The sequence below is a fragment of the Lynx canadensis genome, chromosome B4 (genome assembly GCF_007474595.2).
Source record: "Lynx canadensis isolate LIC74 chromosome B4, mLynCan4.pri.v2, whole genome shotgun sequence".
NCBI classification, from domain to species: Eukaryota; Metazoa; Chordata; class Mammalia; order Carnivora; family Felidae; genus Lynx; species Lynx canadensis.
The window spans coordinates 120,195,297-120,222,404 of record NC_044309.1 but is presented as its reverse complement, the minus strand read 5'-3'; the positions used below and the strand labels follow the sequence as shown (position 1 = coordinate 120,222,404).

Genomic DNA, 27,108 nt, shown 5'->3' with positions numbered 1-27,108 from the left:
ATGAATGAATGAATGAATGTAATGGTTAAGGCCTTGTAGAATCAAGTCCCTTCATTGTCCTTTCAGATTTATCTTCTACTCTTCTGGCCCTCTTGTTACATTGTAGATGCTGATCTTTTTTCCGTTCTATTTTATACCATGCTCCCTCCTTCCTGAGAACCTTCCTTTGTATGTTTTATTTCCACTATTTGGAACACTCTTTCTTCCCTGACTCCCTTCTTTTCCTTGCCCAGTTAATTTCTACTCATTCTTAGATATCAGCTCAAAAGTCCCTGTTTTCAGAGAAGCTCTAGATTAAAGCCCTGTACTGTATTCTCTCTTAATTATGCTTTTTGGTGTTCTGTCTACCAGCTGAATTGAGAACTGCACAAAGGCAAGGACTTCTTGAGTGTACTGCTTGTCAGTATATGTGTATGAATAGTGAATTCTCAGTAAGTAGGCATTGAATGCTCCTTTCTAGCTCTAATAGTGTGCCCTGAGGTAGTGGCAGGCCATTCCTATATGATTAGGGGTGGGAACCTATCAGGAAACATCATAGTATTAAACCAAACATGATTGGTGGTAAGTATAATATAACCTAGCATCACTGGTCAAATATGGGTTAAATATGAATTCTGCATTTCTCAGTTGACCTTCTGTGAAAAAATATGAATCCAGATAAAATATGGCTCAAAAAATTCTGGTTTAGAGTCAATGGGAAGCATGTGTATATTGATAGGTATTCTTGTTGATGTATAGGGCATAACCTGTATATCTTATTCCTTTAATATTTAGTTTCAAAAAATGGTAGAAGACTGGCTGATAACTCTTGTTACCCGGTAGTTAATTTTGTCAGTAGTTTCATTTTTGTTTTGTTTTTTTTTTTTTAATTTTTTTTTTTTTAACGTTTATTTATTTTTGGGACAGAGAGAGACAGAGCTGAACGGGGGAGGGGCAGAGAGAGAGGGAGACACAGAATCGAAAACAGGCTCCAGGCTCTGAGCCATCAGCCCAGAGCCCGACGCGGGGCTCGAACTCACGGACCGCGAGATCGTGACCTGGCTGAAGTCGGACGCTTAACCGACTGCGCCACCCAGGCGCCCCAGTAGTTTCATTTTTGAAAAAAGCACTTCCTGCGCAGTTAGCAGTTTTTCATTTTCTAGGGCTGTTTGATTTATTTACTTTTTCATTTGAACAGTTTTTATTTAAAGTTGAATATAAGATTACTTTATTCCTTCATCTTCTCAATTGTTTATTCCTTATATTTGCCCTTTTCCTACTTGGCGAGATTTGGCTTTATGTTCAAGGATCCTTTTGTGGTGTTTTTCTAGTTTTAGTCTAGTGATGGCCATCTTGCCAGGATGAATGCCCACATGGACAATTGTGCCATTTGCCTTCCGTCACAGTACTTGTTCAGTGTAGATGACCTGGAGTACTTTGCCAATTTGCTGACATTTGTAGTGTCTGTGCACAACCTGTAGTTCCTCATCCTTTCAGATGGGCGTGAATTGAACATTGTACTTCCATCTCAGCTCTTTTATTATTACTCTTATCATTGTAATTAGTTGAGATATTGGGCAAATGTGTTAGTTTCTCATTATGTTTACTCATCTAAATAGTGGAAATAAAAATAGTATTGACCCTAATGGGTTATCGTGGGAATTAGATGAAGTAATAATGCTTGCAAACAAAGAACCTGGTACGCAGTAAACCCTTGGAAAATGTCCAGTATTATTTAAAATTTTATTGTTACTTGCAATCTTTTTTCTTAGGTTTAAGAATTTTCATTTTTCATCATCGAGAATCTGTGTTCTTTAATTAGAATTTAGGGTCCACTCTCCCATGTGACTTTTGGCACTTTCATTAAGCACTCTATACTTCATTTAGTTGAACTACAGAAAGGGTAAATGGTATTTGCACAGCCAATTTAGGATTATAAATAATTGGTATCTTTAAATGTCACATAGGAAACACTGAAATGGCTGCCAAGTAGAGTTGCATGATCCTCTTTGTCAGAGACCTTTTAGAGAAAGATTTATGTACTCTGATATATTCCTGAATGATCTGGGTTAGTTTTTAAAGCTGGGAATCTCTGGATGATTCTAAAAGGAGTACTGATAACTTTTGATATTGTTCTTGAAATGATAAATGGTGGCAACACTGATGCTACTTCTAAAGGGTCCCCTTAACCTTCTTTGTAGGTTGGTTCATAGAAGAGGAATATCTCTTTCTGCCAAGTGGTCTGTAGCAAAGTGAATATAATGTGATGTGGGATGGCTTTGAGCTATCCCCACTGCCTCACAGAGTACCTGGAAATAGTAGACACTCCTTAAATATTCATAAATTTGAAAGGCAGTAAGAACCAGAGTTTGATTGTATATGGGAATATGATATTCAAATGTATGCTGAAAACACTGCAGGCTTTATGTAAGAGAGCTATGGATAAGAGATCAAAACAATAATAACAAAAATGCATCAAAAAACATGGATTAAAGTAGAGCTTGTCACTGTAGTTTTGTGTTTCTTTGTGCTGCTATTACATTTTTAATGCTCTGTATATTTGCAAGAATGACTGTGGTACAATAACTGACACTAAAATAAATGCAATATATATTCTCTTTCAGATTTACTAAAAATTTATCTCCTGACAAGATAAATCTGAGTACCCTCAAAGGAGAAGGTGAATTGAAGAATTTGGAGCTGGATGAAGAGGTGCTCCAGAATATGTTGGATTTGCCAACATGGCTTGCTATCAACAAAGTTTTTTGTAATAAAGCATCTATTAGGGTGAGATTTTGATATCTGTGGAAAGCATTTTCTATTTTCAGTTTTTATTTCATTCCTATTTCTTAAGTATTTTGTTATAGATCTATAAAAAGGCATTTTTATTAATATAATTTAAAAAGACAAATAACTGTTTAAATAATTGCATGAATGTGTGTCTGGTGAACTTAATGGAGTCATATGCTAATATAATAGTAATTTATAGTTTAGTTTTAAAGTTTAATCCTAACATTTAAATAACATTACTGATAGTTTTTTTTTAATTTATTTTTAAATATTTTTTTATTTTTGAGAGAGAGACAGAGAGTGAGTGGGTAGGGGTAGAGAGAGAGGGAGACACAGAATCCGAAGCAGGCTCCAGGCTCTGAGCTGTCAGCACAGAGCCGGACATGAGGCTCGAACCCACAAACCGTGAGATCATGACCTGAGCCAAAGTTGGACGCTTAGCCAACTGAGCCACCCAGGTGCCCCCATTACTGGTAGTTTATTAATAAAATAATTGACTAAATTTGGCACATATTCAAAGATATTTTTTCATAATATTTGTTAATTGGGACAATTTAAATTTGTAGTAAGTAAACACAATTTCAAATAAAGACGTGAAGACACGCATCTTATTCTGTACATTATACTTTTATTTGAAATTTTCTTTTCCTCATTTGTTTCTTCCTTGAGGATTTTTAAGTTTATTATTTCTCTTCATTATTATTGTTATTTTTCCTTATTAAAATTTATTCCTACTTACCTTTGAATTTAATCGTATGTCATATCACTTCTTGCTCTTAAAGACCAGGTGTTTTGAGAGTCTACTCAGTAGAAATAGTGCATGAGTAATCTGTTTCATAAAATTAAAATTAGACTCGAAAGAAAAGAGTGTGGAAAGGTTCCTATATCCTTTGATGGTTGCCTTTAATTTTTGTTATATCCTCCATAAACCCAAATATCTATAAAGATGTGATTTTTCAGTGTAAGGCATGCTTGGACATTAGTTATTTGATATTACCTACATTTTACATAAATAGCCTCGTTTGTGTATTTTTCTTGAATATCTACAAAAATATTGGTCAGAATTTTATTTTCTTTTATTTTTAATTTTTAAAAAAGATTTTATTTTTAAGTAATCTCCACACACAACATGGAGCTTGAACTCATGACTCTGAGATCAAAAGTCACATGCTCTTCTGACTGAGCCAGCCAGGTGCCCCATGGTCAGAATTTTAGAATTGAAAAAACTGTTAAATGAACAGTTAAATGAACAAAACACCCATCATGCTTTGCTGGGAAATCTTAAATTATGACGTTAAGGGGTGCCTGGCTGGCTCAGTCTGTAAAGCATGTGATTTTTTAATCTCAGGGTCATGACTGCAAGTCCCACATTGGGTATGGAGCCTGAAAGAAAGAAGAAAAAGAAAGAAAGAGAGAGAGAGAGAGAGAGAGAGAAAGGAAGGAAGGAAGGAAGGAGGGAGGGAGGGAGGAAGGAAGGAAGAAAGAAGGGAGGGAGGGAGGAAGGAAGAAAGGGAGGGAGGGAGGAAGGAAGGAAGGGGAAGGAAGGGAAAGGAAGAGGAAGGAAGGAAGGAAAAGAAAGAAAAGACGGAGGGAGGGAGGAAGGAAGGAAGAAAGTTAACATATTTTTAAGGTCTGGAAAAAAAGAAACTTAAGAGGACCTAAAATTCTTATTTTAAAAGATAACCAAGAAAATAATGACTAGTAGTCTTTTCGTATACAAAACAGGTACATCTGATTTTAAGAGTCTGAATGAATTGCTCAGTTTATTATTTTGCAATTTGAGAAAAAAGTCATCTGATAAAATTTGGTATATCTATCACTAAATTAAGAGAGCATCTTGGGAGCCTGCGTGGCATAGTCAGTTAAGTGTCTGATTCTTGATTTTGGCTCAGGTCATGATCTCACGGACCTGATATTGAGCCCCACGTTCAGCTCTGTGCTGACAGGACAGAGCCTGCTTCTCTCTGCCCCACCCCGCTCACGCGTGGGCATGCTCTCTAAGTAAATAAACTTTTTTTTTTTAAAGAGAGAACATCTGTGTTGATTGCTATTTTTTAATGATTGATTTTAAAGAAAACAATTTTTGTTTTTTTAATTTTTCTTTGGTAGATCCCATGGACAAAATTGAAAACACATCCCATCTGTTTGGTAAGTTCTGACTTACCTCAGAAATAAACATTTATATATGATATGATTTAAGTACTTTGCTAATATTAATGCTTTATTTCATAGAAATATGATCTTCTGGCTTTTCCACTAATTAGCTTTCATTTTATTTGAATAGTACTTAGTTTTCTCAGCCCTTAAATGAGAAGTTTGAACTTAAAATGGGAGGGTCTTTAAATTTTCACATGTGTTATGTTGTAAGTTGGTATATTTTTGTTGTATCATTTAGCTCTTTATTGATATACTATGGCAGTATATATGGCAGTAAATAACATTTAATTCATGCTTTCTGTGTTTCTGATTTTAATCATCTAGCAAATTAAATAATATGCACATTAATATACTTTTCTTTTTTAAAGAAAATTTAAGAAAGATTGGTCATTTGGTTACTTATTGATTCATTTATTCCACAAATATTTATTGAGCACCTTCCCCATTTCCTGAGGGAGCTTAATATTTTTATAGAGTAGACTGACAATGAATAAGTAAACAAGATAATTTCAGATAATAAATGCTGTATTAAAATAGAGAATGAAGAATGACTAAGTTTTGTTAGTGATGACTACCAAAGACATTTGATCTTCAACAAAAACTGTTATCTTGAAAGAAATTTTTTCATTATGGGAATGTCTTTCCACATTTCTTTCATATTTCATATTTTTAATTGTTATATGTCTTAAATCTCAAGTCTTAGATTGGTAAGTCCCATTCATTAATACATAATCTCATTTAGAAATTAATAATGTTATACATTCTGGGACTAGAGATTGCACTCCTGTAAAATCTATTGATTTCACCAGCATATAGCTACTTGTAGTTTTTTTCTTTCATAATCGTATATGCCCACAGCCTTTTTGTTTTTTTTTTTTTTTTAAATCAGATAATAAGTTTCTTGAGAAACGACTGAGCACACTGTTTTCTGTTTTGGTATTTGTTTGAAAGACATTTAAAGTGACTCTGCTTACTTACTGTTTACTTTGTTCCTAAAGAAATGAAAGAGAAAATAGCATTACATAATATTTCAAAACATACATAAAATAAAATACTGTATCTAATTTTTTACATTTTTGATGTTATTTTTATTAGTCCCTGGATAAAGTAATAATGGAAATGAGTACATGTGAAGAACCACGAAATCCTAATGGCCCATCACCAATTGCAACTGCTTCAGGACAAAGGTAAGCTATTTCCATTAATCTGCATGACTGGCAAAGGGAGTCCTTTTCTTTGGTCAGCTCTGTTATCTGTAGTGATGGGACATAAAATTTCCTAATGTCAGACAATCTCTATTTCAGTCACCTTTCCCATCAAACAATTTGCAGTTTTGGTATTGTGCTGCCAAAATAGTAGAATTTATTTTTAGCCTCTTTTGTTTATTTTGCTTTCCTTGATATTAAATAGTAATGATCAACCAAAAGTTTCTATAAATCAGATAGTCTCTTAGTCTCTAAGTAGTTTTTTTGCCTATCATTTATTTATTCTGTGCATCAGTGGAACTTTTATGACTCTTAAGAGTTAAGCTGGTGCCTTAAAAAAATTATAGGCCATTTGGGTTATTCAAAAACTCATTAAATATAGAATGCTCATACTTTATACAAATTGGATTTTGATAAATAAAAATCAGATGCTAATAAAGTAGAAGCATGAGAGCCATTTCACAAAGTTTTGCTGAAAAGTTAGATCTTAATCTTTAAAAAATTTCCTATTTATTGTATTCATTAAATTTGGATCTCATACTGTATTTCATTTCTTTAAGGCAGGATGTCTCCACTAATTTTGGGATTGTGCACCTATTCATATAAAATGTTCACATAGATTTTAATTTGATTAGTGTCTCTTCAAGTTATACAACATGGCAGCTTTAAACATTTTATAGTGTTCCAGGTTCTGTGTAAAACCAGTGTTAAACTCTTCTTTGGAATGGATGCATACGGGGTACCTGGCTGGCTCAGTTAGTAGAAGATGCGACTCTTGATCTCAGGGTTATAAGTTTGAGCCCTACATTGGGTGTAGAGATTAATTAAAAATAAAATAAAATAAAAAATAGAATGAACGTACACATCAGATACACAGACACACATGCATACACATTTCCACCTTCCTCTTTCAGCATGTTTTTATAGTACTTTATAATTTTGGCTTATGGTTAATCTACTTCGACATTTTCCAGACTTGCCTGATGGTAGCAATCACTTTGGGTGCTTATTAATCTATAGTCTCTTAGGGTCCTTTTTTTTTTTTTTTTTTGAAATTATGATTCTTGAGGTCTTAGAATGGTTATCAAGACTGTGATTATATATTTTCAACAATTCTTTATACTTATACAATTTGGGGAAACACTGATTTATTTGATTTTGTCTCTAAGAGATTAAAATACAGGGAAATTAATATTTACAGGAGGGCCTTCTGTGTAGGACCAGTGAGTTGATAATAGTCCTATAGATTTAAAAAAAAATTTTTTTAATGGTTTTATTTATTTTTATTTTTGAAAGAGAGAGAGAGACAGAGCATGAGTAGGGGAGGAACAGAGAGAGAGGGAGACACAGAATTCAAAGCAGGCTCCAGGCTCTAAGCTGTCAGCACAGAGCCCGATGCGGGGCTCAAACCCATGAATTGTGGGATCATGACCTGAGCAGAAGTTGGATGCCCAACAGACTGAGCCACCCAGGTGCCCTGATAATAGTCCTATAGATTAATGATCTAGCAAATTTGTAAGTTCAGAAATTTGATTTTACTGTGTCATATAGAGGAGATGTACTTCTATGTGAAGATAAATCAAACTTAGAAGAGACTTACTTGAAAACTGGAGTTTCACCTTTTAAATTTACAATGGATGACATAACCAGAAACTTGTCTACCTTAGTCATCGATTCAGGCTTCACGCCTCTGATGGTAAATCCTCCAGTAAAGTCGTAACACTTTTTATTTTATTTATTTATTTTTTAATTTTATTTTTAAAATTTGTATCCAAATTAGCATATAGTGCAACAATGATTTCAGGAGTAGATTCCTTAGTGCCCCTTACCCATTTAGCCCATCCCCCCCTCCCACAACCCCTCCAGTAAACCCTCAGTTTGTTCTCCATATTTATGAGTCTCTTATGCTTTGTCCCCCTCCCTGTTTTTATATTATTTTTCTTTCCCTTCCCTTATGTTCTCTGTTTTGTCTCTTAAAGTCCTCATATGAGTGAAGTCATATGATTTTTGTCTTTCTCTAATTTCACTTAGCATAATACCCTCCAGTTCCATCCATGTGATTGCAAATGGCAAGATTTCATTCTTTTTGATTTCGAGTAATTCTCCACTGTATGTATATGTGTGTGTGCTCTCTTATTTATAGATTCCCAGTTGTCTGGATATCTGGCAACTTGAGAATAAGCAGCTTTGGATAATAATTACAATAACCTCATTTAAAGAGTAACCTTTACTCACACCTGTCAAAATGGCTAAAATCAGAAGCACAAGACACAGGTATTTGTGAGGATGTGGAGAAAAAGGAACACTCATGCAGTGTTGGTGGGAATGCAAACTGGTGCAGCCACTCAGGAAAATAGCATGAAGGTTCCTCAAAAAATTAGAACTAGAACTACCAGATAATCCAGTAATTCTATTGGGTATTTACCCAAAGAATAAAAAAACACTAATTTGAAAAGATAAATGCATCCCTATCTTATAGTCATATTATTTACAATAGCCAAGATATGGGAGCAGCCCAAATGTCCATCAATTGATGAATAAAGAAAAAGTGATATATGTATATGTACATTGGAATATTGTTCAACCATAAAAAAGAATGAAATCTTGCCATTTGCAACAGCATGGATGGATCTGGAGAGTATAATACTAAGCAAGATAAGTCAGAGAAAGATAAATACCATATGCGGTATTTAAGAGACCGCCTATGTCGTATTCACTCATATGTGAAATTTAAGAAAGAAAACAAATGAGCAAAGGCTAAAAAAGACAAACCAAGAAACACTTTTTTAATACTTTCTTTTAAGGTTTGTTTTGAGAGAGAGAGAGAGAGAGAGAGAGAGAGAGAGAAAATCCTAATAAGGCTCCACAGCATCAGTGTGGAGCCTGATGTGGGGCTCAAACCCATGTACCATGAGCTCATGACCTGAGCCGAAACCAAGAGTCGGACACTTAACCAAATGAGCCACGCAGGTGCTCCCAGACTCATAAGTATAGAGAACAAACTGATGGCTACCAGAGGGGTGGGGAGGAGGATGAGTAAAATAGGTGATGGAGATTAAAGAGTACATTTATCATGAGTACTGAGTAGTGTATAGAATTGTTGAGTCACTCTATTGTACACCTGAAACGAATATATTACTGTGTATTAACTATACTGGAATTAAAATAAAAAATTTGTATAGAGTAACGTGAAATCTTAAAGATTTTTATTATTTTGACAACATTTTTATAATTTACATGCAGTCAGGTGTGGGAAACCCTAGGTCCACGGCCCTTTGAGGTTGACAATCAGGCTAGATTATTGCTTTTACTGAAAATTTTTAAAAATAAAAATGAATAATATTATGGTCCTTTTATACACTTGTGTGAAAATATTAACAGATAACTTATCAATGATTTATATGGGCTTTAGTGCATTATATTTTCCTTTATTTTTCCAGTGAATATGGCTTTGCTGAAAAAGTCGTTGAGGGAATTACTGTTTCTGTAAACTCCATTGTTATCCGCATTGGAGCAAAAGCTTTCAATGCATCCTTTGAACTTTCCCAGTTACGAATCTATAGTGTAAATGCAAACTGGGAACATGGAGATTTAAGATTTACTCGCATTCAAGATCCACAGAGAGGAGAGGTAAGCATTTTTTTTTCATTCTTTGTTTAAAAAATCTTTTAGTCACTGATAAATAAAAGAGGGCATTTTAAAATAATGACTTCTTATAGTTACCCTAGATTCACATACTGCATTTACTCTTGCCTTTTAACTTTACTTTTCTATGTATTTCTCTCAGTTATTTAATTTAAAATGTGCATATTTTAGTGTTTTTATGTAATAAATCTTTCAACTTATGGAGTTAATGAACCTCATTTTAACTTCTCAGCTACTCAGAATTGAATTTTAAATATACAAAACTAAAATCCTATTTAAGTTTTTCTTGGTCACATGATTCACATGCTTTTTGTGCTTTATATCAAATTCAGAGTAAAATATTAACAGCTTTACAAATAATGAATATAATTAGGAAGATATGTTACTGAATTTGTTGCAGCTATACAATTTTTAAAAATAAAAGCATAGTGAATATATCTAGAGTGTCGTAAGAATATTAGTAAAGAGATAAATTTTATTTAGCTTTTTTGTTTTTACAGATCTGCACGTTTCTCATTCTGTTTCGCCTAAGTGAAGCTAATCTCTGTTCTCCTTAGGTTTTGACGTTTAAAGAAATAAATTGGCAGATGATTCGAATAGAGGCAGATGCTACTCAAAGTTCACATCTTGAAATTATGTGTGCTCCTGTTCGATTAATAACCAACCAATCAAAAATCAGAGTCACACTTAAAAGAAGAGTAAGTCAATAGGGTTACCTTTTTGGTTCATGTGATAACTAGTGGAATTGAGAGGAAATTTTAAATAAGTTTTTAAGTGAAATATAGGAATACTTAAAAGCAATTTAAAGGAAATATAGTGCCTTAAGCAGTATTTGAAAAAATCTAGTGCAATAACATTTTTCAGTCATCTACGTTTGATACTTAGATTTTTACTTTTAAAAAAAATTGTTTTTAACGTTTATTTTTGAGACAGAGACAGCATGAACGGTGGAGGGTCAGAGAGAGAGGGAGACACAGAATCTGAAACAGGCTCCAGGCTCTGAGCCGTCAGCACAGAGCCCGACGCGGGGCTCGAACTCACGGACCGTGAGATCATGACCTGAGCCGAAGTCGGACGCTTAACTGACTAAGCCACCCAGGCGCCCCTAGATTTTTACTTTTGATAAATTGAATAGATTCTCCGTTGCCAAATATTGTTGAACATTAACTGTCTTGTAATTTCATTTCTTCTGTTGAATCTTGCTGTGGGTAAACTGCAAAGCCTCCAAAGTCACCAAAACTACTAGCCTTAGAAAGTTATTAACATATGAATGGTAATTTAGGTAAGTAGGGAAGATAGTGACTTTCAAGATATCAGAAGTTGAGAGTTCTCTATAGATTGTGATGAAATTTAATGAAGGAGTCATGACTTTTTAAAACATGGCTCAGTTAAATTCTCAACAAAATGTTTTGTATCATTAGACACAAATAAATATACTAAATTAAGTTCAAAAAAAATTTCAGAGTACAGTGCTTACTACAGTATTCTGAAATGTGAAATGTGGGGGCACCTGGGTGTCTCAGTTGGTTGAGCGTCCAACTTCAGCTTGGATCATGATCTATCTCATGGCTCGTGAGTTCAAGCCCCACGTCGGACTCTGTGCTGACAGCTCAGAGCCTGGAGTCTGCTTCAGATTCTGTGTCTCCCTCTTTCGCTGTGCCCCTCCCTCATTCATGCTCTGTCTCTCTTTCTCTCAAAAATAAATAAAACATTAAAAAAAATTGAAATGTGAAATGTGGTTAACATAGCATTTCATGTTTAATTTTAATCCTTTCTGTACTGGAATTAGCACAGTTATTGGAGGTAATTATATGACTTATTAGCTATAAATGAAAAATTAAATTATATAAGTACTTGTACTTGCATAATATGCACCTGTTAAGGTATAGGAATTTGTCAGTCTTTTTTACCACTGTATCTCCAATACAAGGAGATATTTGTTCTATAGTACAGGAACCCAGTAAATATTTGGTCAATGAAGGAAGGATCCATATTTAACTTCATTCAAACATTTTAAGCATTTTTTAAAACATTGTGCATTTGTAAGTTTTATGTCTTGGCTTAATTTTATGAATCATTTTTTTTCTTACAGTTAAAGGACTGCAATGTTATTGCAACAAAGTTAGTTCTAATATTGGATGACTTATTATGGGTTTTAACTGATTCCCAGTTGAAGGCTATGGTACAATATGCAAAATCTCTTAGTGAAGCAATAGAAAAATCAACCGAACAAAGGAAGAGTATGGCTCCTGAACCTACACAGGTAAGCTCTTAAGAGGAAAAACACTTGACCTGTAAATGGTTTAAAAATCAAAATGGTTAGTTGTTTATATGAAGTAGATTGTAAGACTTTGAGTCTGAGAATCTTTTTTTTTTTTAAGTTTATTATTATTTATTTTGAAAGAGAGAGGGAGGAGGAAGGGAGGGATGGTGAGAGAGGGAGAGAGAGAATTTCAAGCAGGCTCTGTGCTGTCAGTGCAGAACCTGACAGGGGGCTTGAACTCATGAACCTTGAGATCACATCCTCAGCTGACATCAAGAGTCAGATGCATAACTGACTGAACCACCCATGTGCCCCATAGTCCAAGAATCTTTTATCTAGATATCTTATTGGGGCGCCTGGATGGCTCAGTTGGTTGAGCGTCCAACTTCAGCTCAGGTCATGATCTCACGGTCTGTGAGTTTGAGCCCCGCATCGGGCTCTGTGCTGACGGCTCAGAGCCTGGAGTCTGCTTCGGATTCTGTGTCTCCCTCTCTCTCTGACCCTCCCCCGCTCATGCTCTGTCTCTCTCTCTCTCTCTGTCAAAAATAAATAAAACATTAAAAAAAAATTTAGATATCTTACTGTATAATTTCTATACATGGTATCTCTATGAAAGCATATATGTGTTTCTATATATAGGGTGCTTATTTTGTTTGGAGCTCTGTATTAGGCACTAGAATTAATGATGACATAAAACTATTTGATATTATAAACACCTCTTTTCAGGAAGTTAAATACAACTTAATTACTAAAGTAAAGGCAGGGGCGCCTGGGTGGCTCAGTCGTTGAGCGACTGACTTCAGCTCAGGTAACGATCTTGCCATCCATGAGTTCGAGCCCTGCATCGGGCTCTGTGCAGACAGCTTAGTGCCTGGAGCCTGCTTCAGATTCTGTGTCTCCCTCTCTCTCTGACCCTCCCACACTCATGCTCTCTCTGTCAAAAATAAATAAACATTTAAAAAAAAAAATAAAGGGCAGACAGGAAAAACCTGGGTATAGTCAAGGGAGAAATGCGAGAACAGGGCAGCAAGTGTAAAACCCTGTGGAAATGCTGAAATTGAACACAAAACTGTAGTGTTGTATCTATTCTTAACAAAAACAAGGGATATTGTGAACCCTATTTCTTTGAAGCTATTTCTAAAGAAATAGCTTGTTGGATGATCTCACTTGGTACATGGAAATGGCATACACCTATGACTATCAAATTGGCATTATTTACTGTCTACCTGCTATGTCATAAGGAACAGGGCTAGACACTGTGAATGTAAAAATGAATATTGTCTGACCCTGTCCTCAAGGAACTCAGGATATAAGGTATAACAGGAAGTCAAGTATGAAATAAGTCATTGCAGTGCAACTTAAATGCTGGAGTGAAGGAACCATAGAGGCATAGAGAAGTTTTAGTCAACTGTTTGCATAGTTTGGAAAGGCTTCACAAAGAGGATAATGAAATTAAGTCTTAAAAATTAGAAGTTCACAGGTGAGGGAAAGGATCTTTTAGATGAGGGAGTAGAATCTGCCAAAGTGTCTTGAATGGTGTTTCCTGATAAAAATAAGGAGTTTGATATTACTAGAGCAGTGTTTTTGAGAGTTACGTACACATGCCTCTCTGATACACACCTGTCCAGGTTTTGAGGAAATTGGCTTCTACATATTCCACTTTGATGTATTGTGTTCTTTCTTAAACTTTATCTGCTGGAGAAACTTACCTGCTTTCTTAAACTTTATCTGCTGCTTATGTTAAAACGTTGGATTCCTTCTCCCTTTCCCAAACTACTCTTACCTTGTTTGACAAATGAAAGGCCACCTTCTTACTTCTTACTCATTCTTACTATGATGGATTTTCCAGTTTAAGGAAAAACTTAAAAAGTTTGGGATGACAGGACAGAGGTAATTTGAATTATTGTTACTCGTGTTGGAGTGAATGACTAATGAATAACAAAGTAACAAATCAGGTGATTTCCACTCCCACTTCTTTGCTTTCAACACATTTGAAGTAGGATCTATAAATGTTAGCTATTAGATTATTAAAAACAATTTTTTAAAGATCATTTCATGAATCCTGGCATGTAACTTGAAGGAGTTCAAAGAATCATGCCATATTGCTAAAGTAAAACTCATTTTCATTGCAATCTACCTATTTATATGAATAGTTTTCTTAGTCATAAAAAGAAAGAAATAAAGAATTGATGGTGACCCTTTTATCATTCTACCAGTAAGTAATATTTATCCAGTGAGATATCCTCATAATTCTCTGGGAGAACCTAATTTTAGGTTTAGTGAACAGAACACTGAACTGTAACACAGAGTAATTTTTTGGGCAGGTAGCCTGAGTTCAGGCAGAAGTATGTGGTGACTAGATGTAAAGGGCATTCATTATATGTTGAAGAATTTGGACTTTTTCCTGTAGGCATATGGAAGTCACTGGAAGTTTTTAAGTACAAAAGGACAATCAAATAATGCTTGGTGGTATTATAGTGGATGGACTGAAGAAGAGAAAGATTACCAGTCTAAAGAAGGGGTGAACTTGAACCTCTGGTAATGGTTTGAAAGAAGAAATCTACAAACCAAGTTGGGGAGAGGTATCTGAGTGTTTCATCAGTTGAGGATGAAGAGCAAAATTGAGGATTTTCAAATGATAATTTGTAGTTCCATTAGCCAGTAAAGGGAATGCAGAAGAAGGAAGCAGGTTTGATTAAGGGAGATAAGGCTAAAAAAAGGTAATAATGAGCTCCATTTTGAAATTGAAAGAACGTAAAGAAGTACAGGAAGTAATATTTTAAGTGTTACCATCATGAACACTAGTCTGTCAAAGTTTGCAATGGGGATTTATGTAGTGTAGGGTGTCAATAACAGAGATGGTAATTGAAATTAAAGGCTAATAGACAAAGTTTTGATGTTACTGTGGGTCTTACTTATACAACATGTGGATATATTTGTATAGATTATCACAGATTAGGAAACTAGAAAAAGGACGAAGTTCTGTAATCCAATCACCATAATAAAACCAGTGTTAGCATTTTGAAGTATTTCCTTAAAGGTTTTTTTGGCCTCAGCACCTGCATTTTTCTTAGTTTTAGCAAGTGTGTAGTAAGTGGATATATACAATTTTCTTCCATGTTGTTAGTCTTTAATTTTTATTTTTGGTTGCTCCCTAATATTTCATGGTAAAGTTACTTAACCATTCTCATTACCATAAAGTTTCTTTCTTGGGTAGTCATTGTCACATTAACTACTTTAGGTATCATATAGAATGCCCTGATTATTTGAGGACTAAGAGAGTGGATTAGAGAGTAAAGTAGTTGACAGTGTTCCTTTGCTCAGCCTGACAACTTGACAGCCGTCTTCTATCATAAATACTTGATTAGCTTCATCCTTTTCTTCTCTAAAAGGGAAGAATACACAGGAAACCAGGAAATGTTAAGATTATTCATTAGGCAAAAGAGTTTATAATGCCCACTCACCCCCCCGACCCCAAACAGCATGTAAAAACTGAATCTACCACAACATTAAGAGAAAGGTTTCTATGGAGATTAATGTTTATGTTTTGTGTATATCAGTATTTATGTTGATGAAGAACATAAAAAAACATGGTTAAATACAGGGTAATGTTTTCCTTCAAAATAGTACAATTGTAGACATAAATAGTAGTCTGTTAAGGCTGTGAAAGTAGAAGAACATAAGTGATTTTTCTTATGGAAATTAGTTTGACAGTTAATTAGTGAAAGAATTTTTCTTGAGCCCCCTAGAATTTAAGGCTTCACAATTATATTTCATCTTTCCTTTTCTTTAATTACTGTGGGTCCCAATCATTTTCTTTGAGAGATTCTCATTTAACTGAGTATGCTTTGAAATTCATTTACAGGTAGTTCTTAATAGATAATGTATAAATAAGTATACATACAAAATGTACTTTAATTTTTCATATATAACTAACTACACTTTTATTAGTGAATTGTTCTTAATTAGAAACTTTTTAATATTTCTTGATGAAAAATTTGGTCTTCATTTTGTTATTACCAAATTTTCATGTATAGTTTTGTAGCTTATAGGTAAGATGATCTTACAGTATACTTATATAGAATCATTTTAGGCTATTAGGTTCACATAAGTCTTTACACTTCAGCATTATTCTATACTTTTTCACTTTGGGGAGAAAAGAACTTGACTCACAGTCTCTTATAAATCTCTTCCACTTTCTGGCTTCTTCCAAGTTCAGAGGACATGCCACATCACTTTGGAGAGGTATCAGGGCACTTACAGTACTACACAATATCACAAGCATTTTTGCAAAGAAGTGATTTATTTCTACAGGATATATAATAGTGTATACAACTGATATATACAATGCTCACGTTTGTTTCTTTTTTAATATGTGAAGCTAATACTATTTTAATAAGCTGGCTTTTATAGTTAATATATTTTCTAAAATAAGGGCTATAAACATATAGATATAATCAAGTATTTTAAACATTGGTTTCATATTCAAATGTGTATAGTTTTCCAGTTTTTAGATTTAATTTTATTCCCATATAATTCAGAAAATATTTGGGGGGGAATTGAGTCATTGATAGAATAGAGATATATTAGCTTATTTTTCATGACTTTACTACTGAAGATACTTATTTAAGTTTTCTTGTTTGTGGAAATTCAAACATTTAATTTGTAGTGATAAGGCAGTTTTGAATCTTTTAGAGCTCGGCAGTAGCCCCATCTACCCAACAAGTGAAGACACCACAGACTTCAAATGCTCCTGATCTAAATGATGCAATTGTGAAACTATTCAATGACTTTGATGTTAAAGAAACGTCTCATCATTTAGTGATTTCTCATCTAGATCTACACATATGTGATGACATTCATGCTAAAGAAAAAGGTAATAAAAGCTGCTTATTTCAAACTACTTTGATTTTTTTTTTTTTAGGATTTCCTACGAAACTGGATTGTTTATCATTTTTAATATATAATATGTCTTGTACATGACTGGTCATAATTTTATCATTCATATGAGATGCAGAGATGAAAGTTGTACTTTTAAGCAATATATATTGGTATGAAATTTTTTGGCTTTAGTAGTTAGTATTTCAGCACAATTAATTATTAGCTACAGATGCTAACAGTAAAATTAAGTTTAAAAAAATCAAGGATTGAATAGATGACATCCTTAGAGGATGATGAAATCTTAGACTTGCCTTTGAATTAACTTTTTAATAATTTTGAAATTATGTATACATTCAATTTTAGTCCATACTCAATTCATAATTATTTGCACATATGTTTCCACATGGTGGTCTGTCTGCATTTTTCTGACCCCATTTGCATGTAAACACAACTATGTGGCTGTTTAACATTTCTTGCGTCTCTTCTCCAGTAATGCTCCCAAAATTTGGTTAGGAAGCCAAATTCCAGTTAGTTAAGTTTGTTTTCTTTACTTTTTGCTTTTGTTTCTCTTACTTTTCTTAATTTAGTAGACACAGGTAATGGAGAAATAGGAAGCTCTTCTTGGTCACTTTGAAAATCTGTGGTTCTGTAATCTAGGTACTTGCATTTCTTTCTCTCTGTTGGAGAGTGTCCCCGGCCCATAAGTGTTGGAAGGGTTTAGCGAGTGGTCCTACTTCTAGGACAGTGGTTCTCAAACTTTGGTGAGCTTGAGGATCTCTTTAAAACAGAGATATCTATATCTGACCTCTGTACCTCAGACCTGAATCACAGTCTACATCTGTGAAAATTGTTACTCTGTATTTTCAAAGCTGAGACTGACCTTGGATATTTAGCAGAAGTTACTCTGCCTTCATCAGATAAGGCAGCCAAGTACCAGTGACCAGATAAAAGGGTGGAATGGAAAAGATGAGGAAGATTTGGAGTTTAGAGAGGGATTTGTTGTCTTTTCTTTTGTCTACCTTTGTGTCATTTGTCTTTTTTTTTTTTTTTTTTTTTCCAACGTTTATTTACTTTTGGGACAGAGAGAGACAGAGCATGAACGGGGGAGGGGCAGAGAGAGAGGGAGACACAGAATCGGAAACAGGCTCCAGGCTCTGAGCCATCAGCCCAGAGCCTGACGCGGGGCTCGAACTCACGGACCGCGAGATCGTGACCTGGCTGAAGTCGGACGCTTAACCGACTGCGCCACCCAGGCACCCCTATGTCATTTGTCTTAAAGTTGGTATCTTCTTTACTGATTTGACAGGAAAATGAAAAAGTTAAAATAAACCAACATAACAAAATGAGGGGGTCAAGGTTAAGTAATCAGCAAAAGAATAGAGACAAGTGTCTTCCAAGTTTTTGTTTTGTTTTGTTTTGTTTTTTACATTTCTCACTCTTTATACTCCCTCATAGAATAAGCTGAATTATGTTTTTTAAGGGGAAAACTACTCCACCAAAGTATTTCCTTCATGGTACAGATTTGTTCTAAAATCCAGAAAGGTCTGAAATCATATTCATTCATACCTGGTTGTATCTTAATTTGTATTTTCTGTACATGCAGTTGATTTATCCATGCTGTGTTAAAATTTGATTTTTATGTTGGAGTTACACTGAGCTGTGATCTGCTTCTAATCTTAATATAGCTATGTGACTTTGAACAACTACCTAATCTAGTAGACTCAAGTTCTTCTTCAATAAAAGACAAGATGATATAGTATAGTGGTTAACATTTCTTGGGTTCAAAATAAGCTCTGTGTTTATTGCCTGGTAAGACCTTGGTCTATTTAATTAACCTGTTTGTGTCTCAATTTACTTGTCTAGAAAATAATAATAATAATAATAGTATTTATCTCAGGGTTGTGAGGAAGAGCAAATCAATAAGTATAACTAAAGTATTTAAAACAAAACAATATTTGGCATATGGTTAGAGCTATAAATATAAAAGTTCTACTCTTTTTGTACCCTCATCTTCTAGTTTTGTACAAGGCAAATGATAGGGGCTCAGTAATACTAATTAGATTGCATTGCATTTCCTGAATTCCTTAATGTATATTGTTCATGACAATAGAGAGACAATCATTGCTTAGACTGCAAGTACAATACATGAAGTGTTTCTGATATTTGCTAATGTTTCTTTCTCTGTCTCTCAATGCCAAATTTTTAATTTTCCCAGAGTCAAACAGACGTATTACTGGAGGGGCTATGCAACTGTCTTTTACACAGCTAACTATAGATTATTATCCTTATCACAAAGCAGGTATGTATAACAATTTCTTTAACAGACATAAATCTTGCCTTAAAGTTAGTCAATTTATCTCATTTCTTTTTGTATTTATTATTTTTTAATTCATTTTATTTTGTATTTATTTTAATTTATGTTTATTTTTTATTATTTTAATAGGTAACATACAGTGTCATATTAGTTTCAGGTGTGCAATATAGTGATTTAACAGCTGCATATATTACTTGGTACTTAGGACAAGTACACTCCTTAATCCCCATCACTTATTTCATGCAACCACCATCCACCCCCTCTCTCATCAGTTTGTTCTCTATAATTAAGAGTCTGTTTCTTAATTTAGCTCTTTTTTCCCCCCTTTGCTCCTTTGTTTTCTTTCTTAAATTTCACATGAGTGAAACCATTGGTATTTGTCTTTCTCTGACTGACTTATTTTGCTTAGCATTAATACTTTCTAGCTCCATCCATATCCTTGCAAATGACAATATTTCTTTCTCTTTTATGGCTGATAATATTCCATTATGGATTGATACTACATGTTTCTTTATTTATTCATCAATCGATGGATACTTGGGCTGCTACCGTATCTTGGCTTTATCCTTGTATTTTGCAAATTTCACTATGGTATGTCATGGTGTTGACCTGTTTTGTTGATTTTGAAGGGAGTTCTGTATGCCTCTTGGACTTGGATACCTTTCTTTCCCCAGATTAGGGAAGTTCTCAGCTATAATTTGTTCATATAAAGCTTCTGTCCCTTTCTCTCACTCTTCTTCTGGCACTCATATGGTATAGATTTTGTTTTGCTTCGTGGAAACACTTGGTTTTCTAAGTCTCCCCTTGTGTCTAGTAATTTCCCTCTTTTTTTCAGCTTCATTGTTTTCCTAATTTTATCTTCTACTTTGCCTATTCTCTCCTCTGCTTCTTCAGTCCTTGCTGTCACTGTCTAGTTTATTTTGCATCTCAGTTATAGTATTTCTTAATTCATCATGACTAGTTGTTAGGTCTTTGATCTCTGCAGCAGGGGTTTCTCTGGTGTCTTCTATGCTTTTTTAAAGCCCAGCTAGTTGTCTTATGACTTGTTCTAAATTCTTGTTCAGGTACGTTGTTTATATCTGTTTTAAGCAAATCCCCGGGCTGTGATTTCTTCTTGACCTTTCTTTTGGGGAGAATTCCTCCATTGTGTCATTTGGGCTAAGTTTCTATCTTTGCATGTTGTAAAAGCTTGTTATGATTCCTGCAGCTGAGCACTACTGTATTAAAAAGGGGTCATACACTGTCCAGGGCCTGGTACTCCAGATTGTGTTTCAGGTATATGCTGTGTGTACTTTGCTGTTGTGTTTTGGCAGCTCTTTCCCACTGGTCATTTCTTTGCAGAGCTCTTTGCTTGCAGTGTTGGAGCGTTTAGACCTTTAACTAGGTGTGCTTTGATTTGTTTGTTGAAGTAACCTGGGAAAAAAGAGGTTGGGCGAAGCCTGATTCCATAAAAAGAGAAAAGGAAAGGTAACAAACCCCACAAACAATCAAAAAACTATAAAGCTGAGTCCAACAGAAAAGAAAGAAAGAAGAAAAGAAAGTAGAAGAGAAAAGAAAGAAAAGAATAAAAAAGCCTAATTAAAAAAAAAAAGAAATCAGAAACTATGATCCTGATCCCAAAAGAAAAAAAAGAGTTGTCTGTTGGTGCCTGGGAGATGGTGGCTGTGATGGTCTGGAGGAGAGGCCAGCTGTGGCTGCCTTGGCTCAGAGTCAGTCCTGCCCCAGAAGATAAGCAGTTGCCAGGCACAGGGTGGGAGGGTGTTCGTGTAGGTGGGTCCCTGCCTCCCCCGGGGACTGCTGTGTTGCTCTCTGAATTCCCACCGTGTTGGTGTTTTGGGGGAAAATGAAGCCACCCAATCTCTCATTCCCGGACTGGGGATCTCAACCCCTGCTATTTAGGCAGCCCTCACAAAGTAGAGAGGGAAGTCAGTTAGCCCTGTGTCAAAACTCTCTTGTGTTTTTCCTTTGGCGTGCAGCTGGGATTCAAAACTGACGGTTTTCTATTCTGTTGCATATATCTGTGCATCCATTTGTGCTGGTATCATACTGTTTTGATTACCACAGCTTTGTAATATAACTTGGAAGTCCAGAGTTGTGATCTCCCCAGCTTTGCTTTGCTTTTTCAAGATTGCTTTGGCTATTCGAGGTCTCTTGTAGTCCCCTACAAATTTTAAGATTGTTCTAGTTCTGGGAAAAATACTGTTGGTATTTTTGATAGGGATTGTATTAAATGTGTAGATTGCTTTGGGTAGTATAGACATTTTAACAGTATTTGTTCTTCTAATCCATGAACATGAAATGTATTTCCATTTCTTTGTGTCATCTTCCATTTCTTTCATCATTGTTTTATAGTTTTCAGAGTATAGGTCCTTCACCTCTTTGGTTAAGTTTATTCCTAGGGATCTTACAGTTTTTAGTGCAGTTGTAAATGGGATTGATTCTTTGACTTTTTTTTCTGCTATTCATTATTGGTGTATAGAAATACAAGAGATTTCTGTACATTGATTTTTTTATCCTGAAACTTTATTGAATTCGTTTATCAGTTACAGCAGATTTTGCTGGAGTCTTTTGGGTTTTCTGTATATATTATCATGTCCTCTGCAAATAATGGAAGTTTTACATCTTCCTTACATATTTGGATGCTCTTTATTTCTTTTTGTTGTCTGATGCATGGCTAATACTTCCAGTACTATATTGAATAAACATGGTGAGGGTTGACATCCTTGTTTTGTTCCTGACCTTTCCCCATTAAAAATGTTTGCTGTGGGTGTTTCATATATGTTCATTATGTTGAGGTATGTTCCCTCCAAACCTACTTTGATGAGGGCTTTTTTATAATGAATGGATGTTGTACTGTGTCTAATGCTTTTTCTGCATCTATTGAAATGATCATATAGTTTTTATCCTTTTTCTTATTGATGTGATATTTCACATTGATTGATTTGCAAATATTGAACCACCTTTGCAACCCTGGAATAAGTCCCTACTTTATTGTGCTGAATGGTTTTTCTAATGTATTGTTGAATTCAGTTTGCTAGTATATGGTTGAGGATTTTTATATCTGTGTTCATCAGGGATATTGGTTTGTAGTTCTCTTTTTCACTGGTATCTTTATCTGGTTTTGTTATCAAGGTAATGCTGGCCTTGTAGAATGAATTTGGAACTTTCCTTCCTTTTCTATTTTTGGGAATAGTTTGGGAAGAATAGGTATTAACTCTTCTTTAATGTTGTTAGAATTCACTCGTGAAGCCATCTTGTCGTGGACTTTTGTTTGTTGGGAGTTTTTTGATTACTGATTCAATTTCTTTGCTGCTTCCAAATTTTCTATTTCTTCCTGCTTGAGTTTTATTAGTTTATATGTTTCTAGGAATTTATCCATTTCTTTTAGGTTGTCCACAATTTGTTGGCATGTAATGTTTCATAATATTCTCTTATATTTGTATTTCTGTGGTCTTGGTTATTTCTACTCTTTCATTTGTGATTTTATTTATTTGAGTCTTGTTTTTTTCTTGATATGTCTGGCTAGAAATTTGTCAATTCTATTGATTTTTTTCTAAAGAAGTAACTCCTGGTTTTATTGATCTGTTCTTTTGTGGTTTTGTTGTTTGTTCATTCCTTTGTTTTTCTGTATCACTTATTTCTTCTCTAATCTTTATTATGTCCTTCCTTCTACTGGTTGGGGTTTTGTTTTTTCTTCTTTTTCCTAGCTCCTTTAGGTGTAAGGTTAGGTTTCCTATTTGAGATTTTTGTTGCTTCTTGAGAATGATCTATTTGGCAATAAACTTCCCTTTTTAGAACTGCTTTTGCTGCATCCCAAAGGTTTTGGGCTGTTGTATTTTCATTTTCATTTGCTTCCATGTACTTTTTAATTTCTTCTTTTATTTTCTGGTTGACCCATTCATTGTTCAGTAGCATGTTATTTAACCTCCATATTTTTATGCTCTTTCCAGATTTTTTTCTTGTGGTTGACGTCTAGTTTCATAACCTTGTGGTCAGAAAAGATTCATGGTATGACTTCAGTCTTCTTGAATTCATTGAGATCTATTTTGGACAGTATTTCATGTGTACTTGAAAAGAATGTGTATTCTGCTGTTTTAGGATGGAATTTTCTGAATATATCTATTAAATCCATCTGTTCCAGTTTGTCATTCAAAGCCATTATTTCTCATTGATTTTCTGTTTACTTGATCTGTCCATGATGTGTAAGTGGGGTGTTAAAGTCCCCTAGTATTATTGTATTACTATCAATTAGTTCCTTTATTTTTGTAATTAACTGTTTTATGTATTTGGGTGCTACTGTGTTGGCAGCATAAATATTTATAATTGTTATATCTTCTTGTTGGATCGTCCCCTTTTTGATTGTATAGTGTCCTTCTTTGTCTCTTGTTAAACTCTGATTTGTGTCATATAAGTATTGCTCCTCTGGCTTTTTTTGACATCCATTTGCATGATAGGTGTTTTTCCATCTCTTCACTTTGAATCTGCTGGTGTCCTTACGTGTAAGATGAGTCTCTTGATGGCAGCATATAGATGTATCTTGTTCTTTTTTGTGCATTCTGTCACCCTGTGGCTTTTGATGGAAGTGTTTAGTGCATTTACATTCAAAGTAATTATTTACAGATGTGTATTCATTGTCATTTTATTTTTTTGTGGTCATTTGTGATGATTTTCTCCTATCTTTTTTTGTTTCTCTTTCATGGTTTCCTGATTTTCTTTAGTGATATGTTTGCATTTCTTTATTTTTTCTTTGCGTATTTATTATTGGTTTATGATATGGTTACCATTAGCTTTGTATATAACCTCTTTTGCAGATAGCAATCTATATTAATTTGGTCATTTAGATTTGATCCCATTTTTACTCCTCTCCTCCCCATGCTTTACATATATGTTTTTATATTTTACAGTCTTTTATTTTGTGAGTTCCTTGACTAATTTTTTACAAAAACATTCATTTTTGCTTTTTTTGTGTTTTCTACCTTCAGACTGTCACTTTTGGTTTTTCCTCTCCATTCAGTGTGTCTCCTTTAATATTTCTTGCCGGGCTGGTTTAGTGGTCATGAGCTCCTTTAGTTAAGAGTATTCTCAGCAGATTTTTTCCAATTCAGCACTCTGAATGTATCATACCACTGACATCTTGCTTGGAAAGCCTCTGCTGAAAAATCTCCTGGTAGCCTTATAGGTCTTCCCTTGTAATTACAGTTACTGTTTCCTTGTGTCTTGCTGCTTTAAAATTTTTTTCTTTATCACTATATTTTGTCAGTTTAATTAAAATATGTCTTGATGTGGATCTCTTTTGTTGATTTTGAGAGTTCTCTTTGCCTGCTGGATCTGGATATCTGTTTCCTTTCCTAGATTAGAGAAATTTTTAGCTTTTATTTCTTCAAATAAATTTTCTGCCCCATTCTCTCACTCTTCTATAATATTATGTTTGATTGAGTCACTGAGTTTCCTAAGTCTGTTCTCATTTTGCATAATTCTTTTTTCTCTCTTTTGTTATGCTTGATTACTTTCCATTAATCTGTCTTCTAGGTCACTAATTTTTTTCCCCTGCTTCTTCCATCCTGCTGCTTATTCCATCAAGTGTATTTCTCATTTTGTTTATTGAGCCCTTTATCTCTGCTATGTCATTCCATATCTCTTTGTTAAGGGTCTCACGAATGTCCTCCTCTTTTCTCAAGTCCAGTGAATATCCTTGTAATCATTACTTTAAATTCTCAATCTGGCTTGTTACTTGTATCTGTTTCTCTTAGATCTCTGGTCGTGTCCCGTCCTGTTCTCTCATTTTGTCTAAGTCTCTGTGCCTGTTTCTCTGTGTTAGGAAAGTCAACTACATCTCCTGTTATTGAGGGTAATGGCCTTATGAAGCAGAGGTCATGGAGTGCCCTGTTTTGTCGTGTCCCCTGTTCCCCAGGTTCTGGTGCTTCTGGGAGTGTCTCCAATATGTGCTGCATGTGCTTTGCTGTTGTTTCCTAGCCACTTTATCCATCAGGCCAGTTGTATGCAGGGGCTCTGTTTGCCTCTCACTGGCAGTGTTTGGTCCCTGGCCTGAATATGGCACATTTTAACTAAGTGTGTTCTGGTCTGCTTGTGAAATGAAGCCTGTCGCCATTGCAGCTGGCACCGAGGCTCTGCAAAACTCCCACGTAGGGAGACACAGTGTGAGCAGGGGTTTGGGTTGGTCTTTTGGGGGAGAGGGTCTGCTGTGCTGGGGCTGAGGCAAATTCCACTGAGTGCATGGAGTGTGGCTTGGTGTAAGTGAGTTAGGTAGCGAATGTCTGCACTAAACTAATTCCCAGCAGTTACCCCGTGCTTATTCTGAGGGATGGGGAAGGGAAATGGTGCTGGCTTATTCCTTTCTTCCCAGAGGGGTTTCTCTGTGAACGCTATCTCTCTGGTACACAATACAAGATGAGCAAATACCTTCCCCGGCGTGTGCTCCAGGTGCTCTTCAGATTACTGTTTCCATGCTATATGTTTGCGGGTTGTTTGCCTGACTTCTTCACAAGAGGTGCTCCAGTACCTTCTGAGCTCTCCAAGAGCTAAGCACGCTGACCTTTAAAATTCCAGGCTTGGGGCGCCTGGGTGGCGCAGTCGGTTAAGCGTCCGACTTCAGCCAGGTCACGATCTCGCGGTCCGTGAGTTCGAGCCCCGCGTCAGGCTCTGGGTTGATGGCTCGGAGCCTGGAGCCTGTTTCCGATTCTGTGTCTCCCTCTCTCTCTGCCCCTCCCCCATTCATGCTCTGTCTCTCTCTGTCCCAAAAATAAATAAACGTTGAAAAAAAAAAAATTTAAAATTCCAGGCTTTGGGGCGCCTGGTGGCGCAGTCGGTTAAGCGTCCGACTTCGGCCAGGTCACAATCTCGCGGTCCGTGAGTTCGAGCCCCACGTCAGGCTCTGGGCTGATGGCTCGGAGCCTGGAGCCTGTTTCCGATTCTGTGTCTCCCTCTCTCTCTGCCCCTCCCCCGTTCATGCTCTGTCTCTCTCTGTCCCAAAAATAAATAAACGTTGAAAAAAAAAATTTTTAATAAAAAAAAAAAAAATTCCAGGCTTTAAGCCCTGCTGGTTGGCAAAAGCCATGAAATTGGGTCCCTTTTGCTTTCCAAGTCAACTACTGTAGGGATTCATTTTCCCCATGCACTCCTCTGTGTGTGAGTTTGTCTCTAGCCCTTCTTAGCAACTGTGGCTCCCTCCCCAACATAGCAGCCACCATCCAATCCATTTCTCTCCCAAACCCTGTCACTGCACTTCGTAGCTTCCTTGTTGTGGCCTCTTCTCTACCTATAGTTGTGGCATTTGTTCTGCCAGTCTTCAGGTCAATTTCTGGGATATTTAGGATGATTTGATGGTAATCTAGTTATATTCATGGAATGAGGTGAGCATAGTCATACTCCACTGGCATTTTTCTTTTCTCTTTAACTTTTTAAGGAAAAAAAGAGACCAAAATATTTGTTATTTTTCCCCAGTAGTATTTCACCAAGAAGATATAATTGCCATAGAAAATATTTATGCATTTTTATATAGAGTTTTATGTAGATTATTAGGAAGTACAATTGTTAGCAATTGGCAGTACTCTATTGATTTAAATGTTAAAATCAGAATTTGGAGGATGTATTTTATGCTATTTTATTTTGTTAATTGTGACAAAAGTTAGTAATATGTTTTGAATTTTAAAAATCAGTATATTATTAATATATTTTAATATTAAAAACTCAAGAAAGGAAATAAAGTAAAAGGATAACAATGATTTCAGCCATGTTGTAGGATTCCAGGAACTTTTTAAAAAACTTTTCTGTGTTTTCTAAATTTCATTAATAGACTTTTTACATGTGATCTTAGCCAAAAGGCAGAGCAGTGATACATTAATAGACTTTTTAAT

At 35.2% G+C, this 27,108-nt stretch overlaps 1 protein-coding gene across 3 annotated transcripts in view; it reads left to right on the top strand.

Moving 5' to 3' along the window:
* The window catches only part of UHRF1BP1L (UHRF1 binding protein 1 like), a 107,707-nt gene that overhangs the window by 39,866 nt on the left and 40,733 nt on the right, over positions 1–27,108 (top strand). For all 3 annotated transcript variants that reach the window (XM_030323476.2, XM_030323477.1, XM_030323478.1), the window contains 8 exons: positions 2,604–2,766; positions 4,879–4,917; positions 6,022–6,113; positions 9,572–9,761; positions 10,334–10,474; positions 11,869–12,039; positions 16,735–16,915; positions 19,136–19,219. In XM_030323476.2, the coding sequence (XP_030179336.1) occupies positions 2,604–2,766; positions 4,879–4,917; positions 6,022–6,113; positions 9,572–9,761; positions 10,334–10,474; positions 11,869–12,039; positions 16,735–16,915; positions 19,136–19,219 (1,061 nt within the window). The remainder of the gene's footprint in view (positions 1–2,603; positions 2,767–4,878; positions 4,918–6,021; positions 6,114–9,571; positions 9,762–10,333; positions 10,475–11,868; positions 12,040–16,734; positions 16,916–19,135; positions 19,220–27,108) is intronic.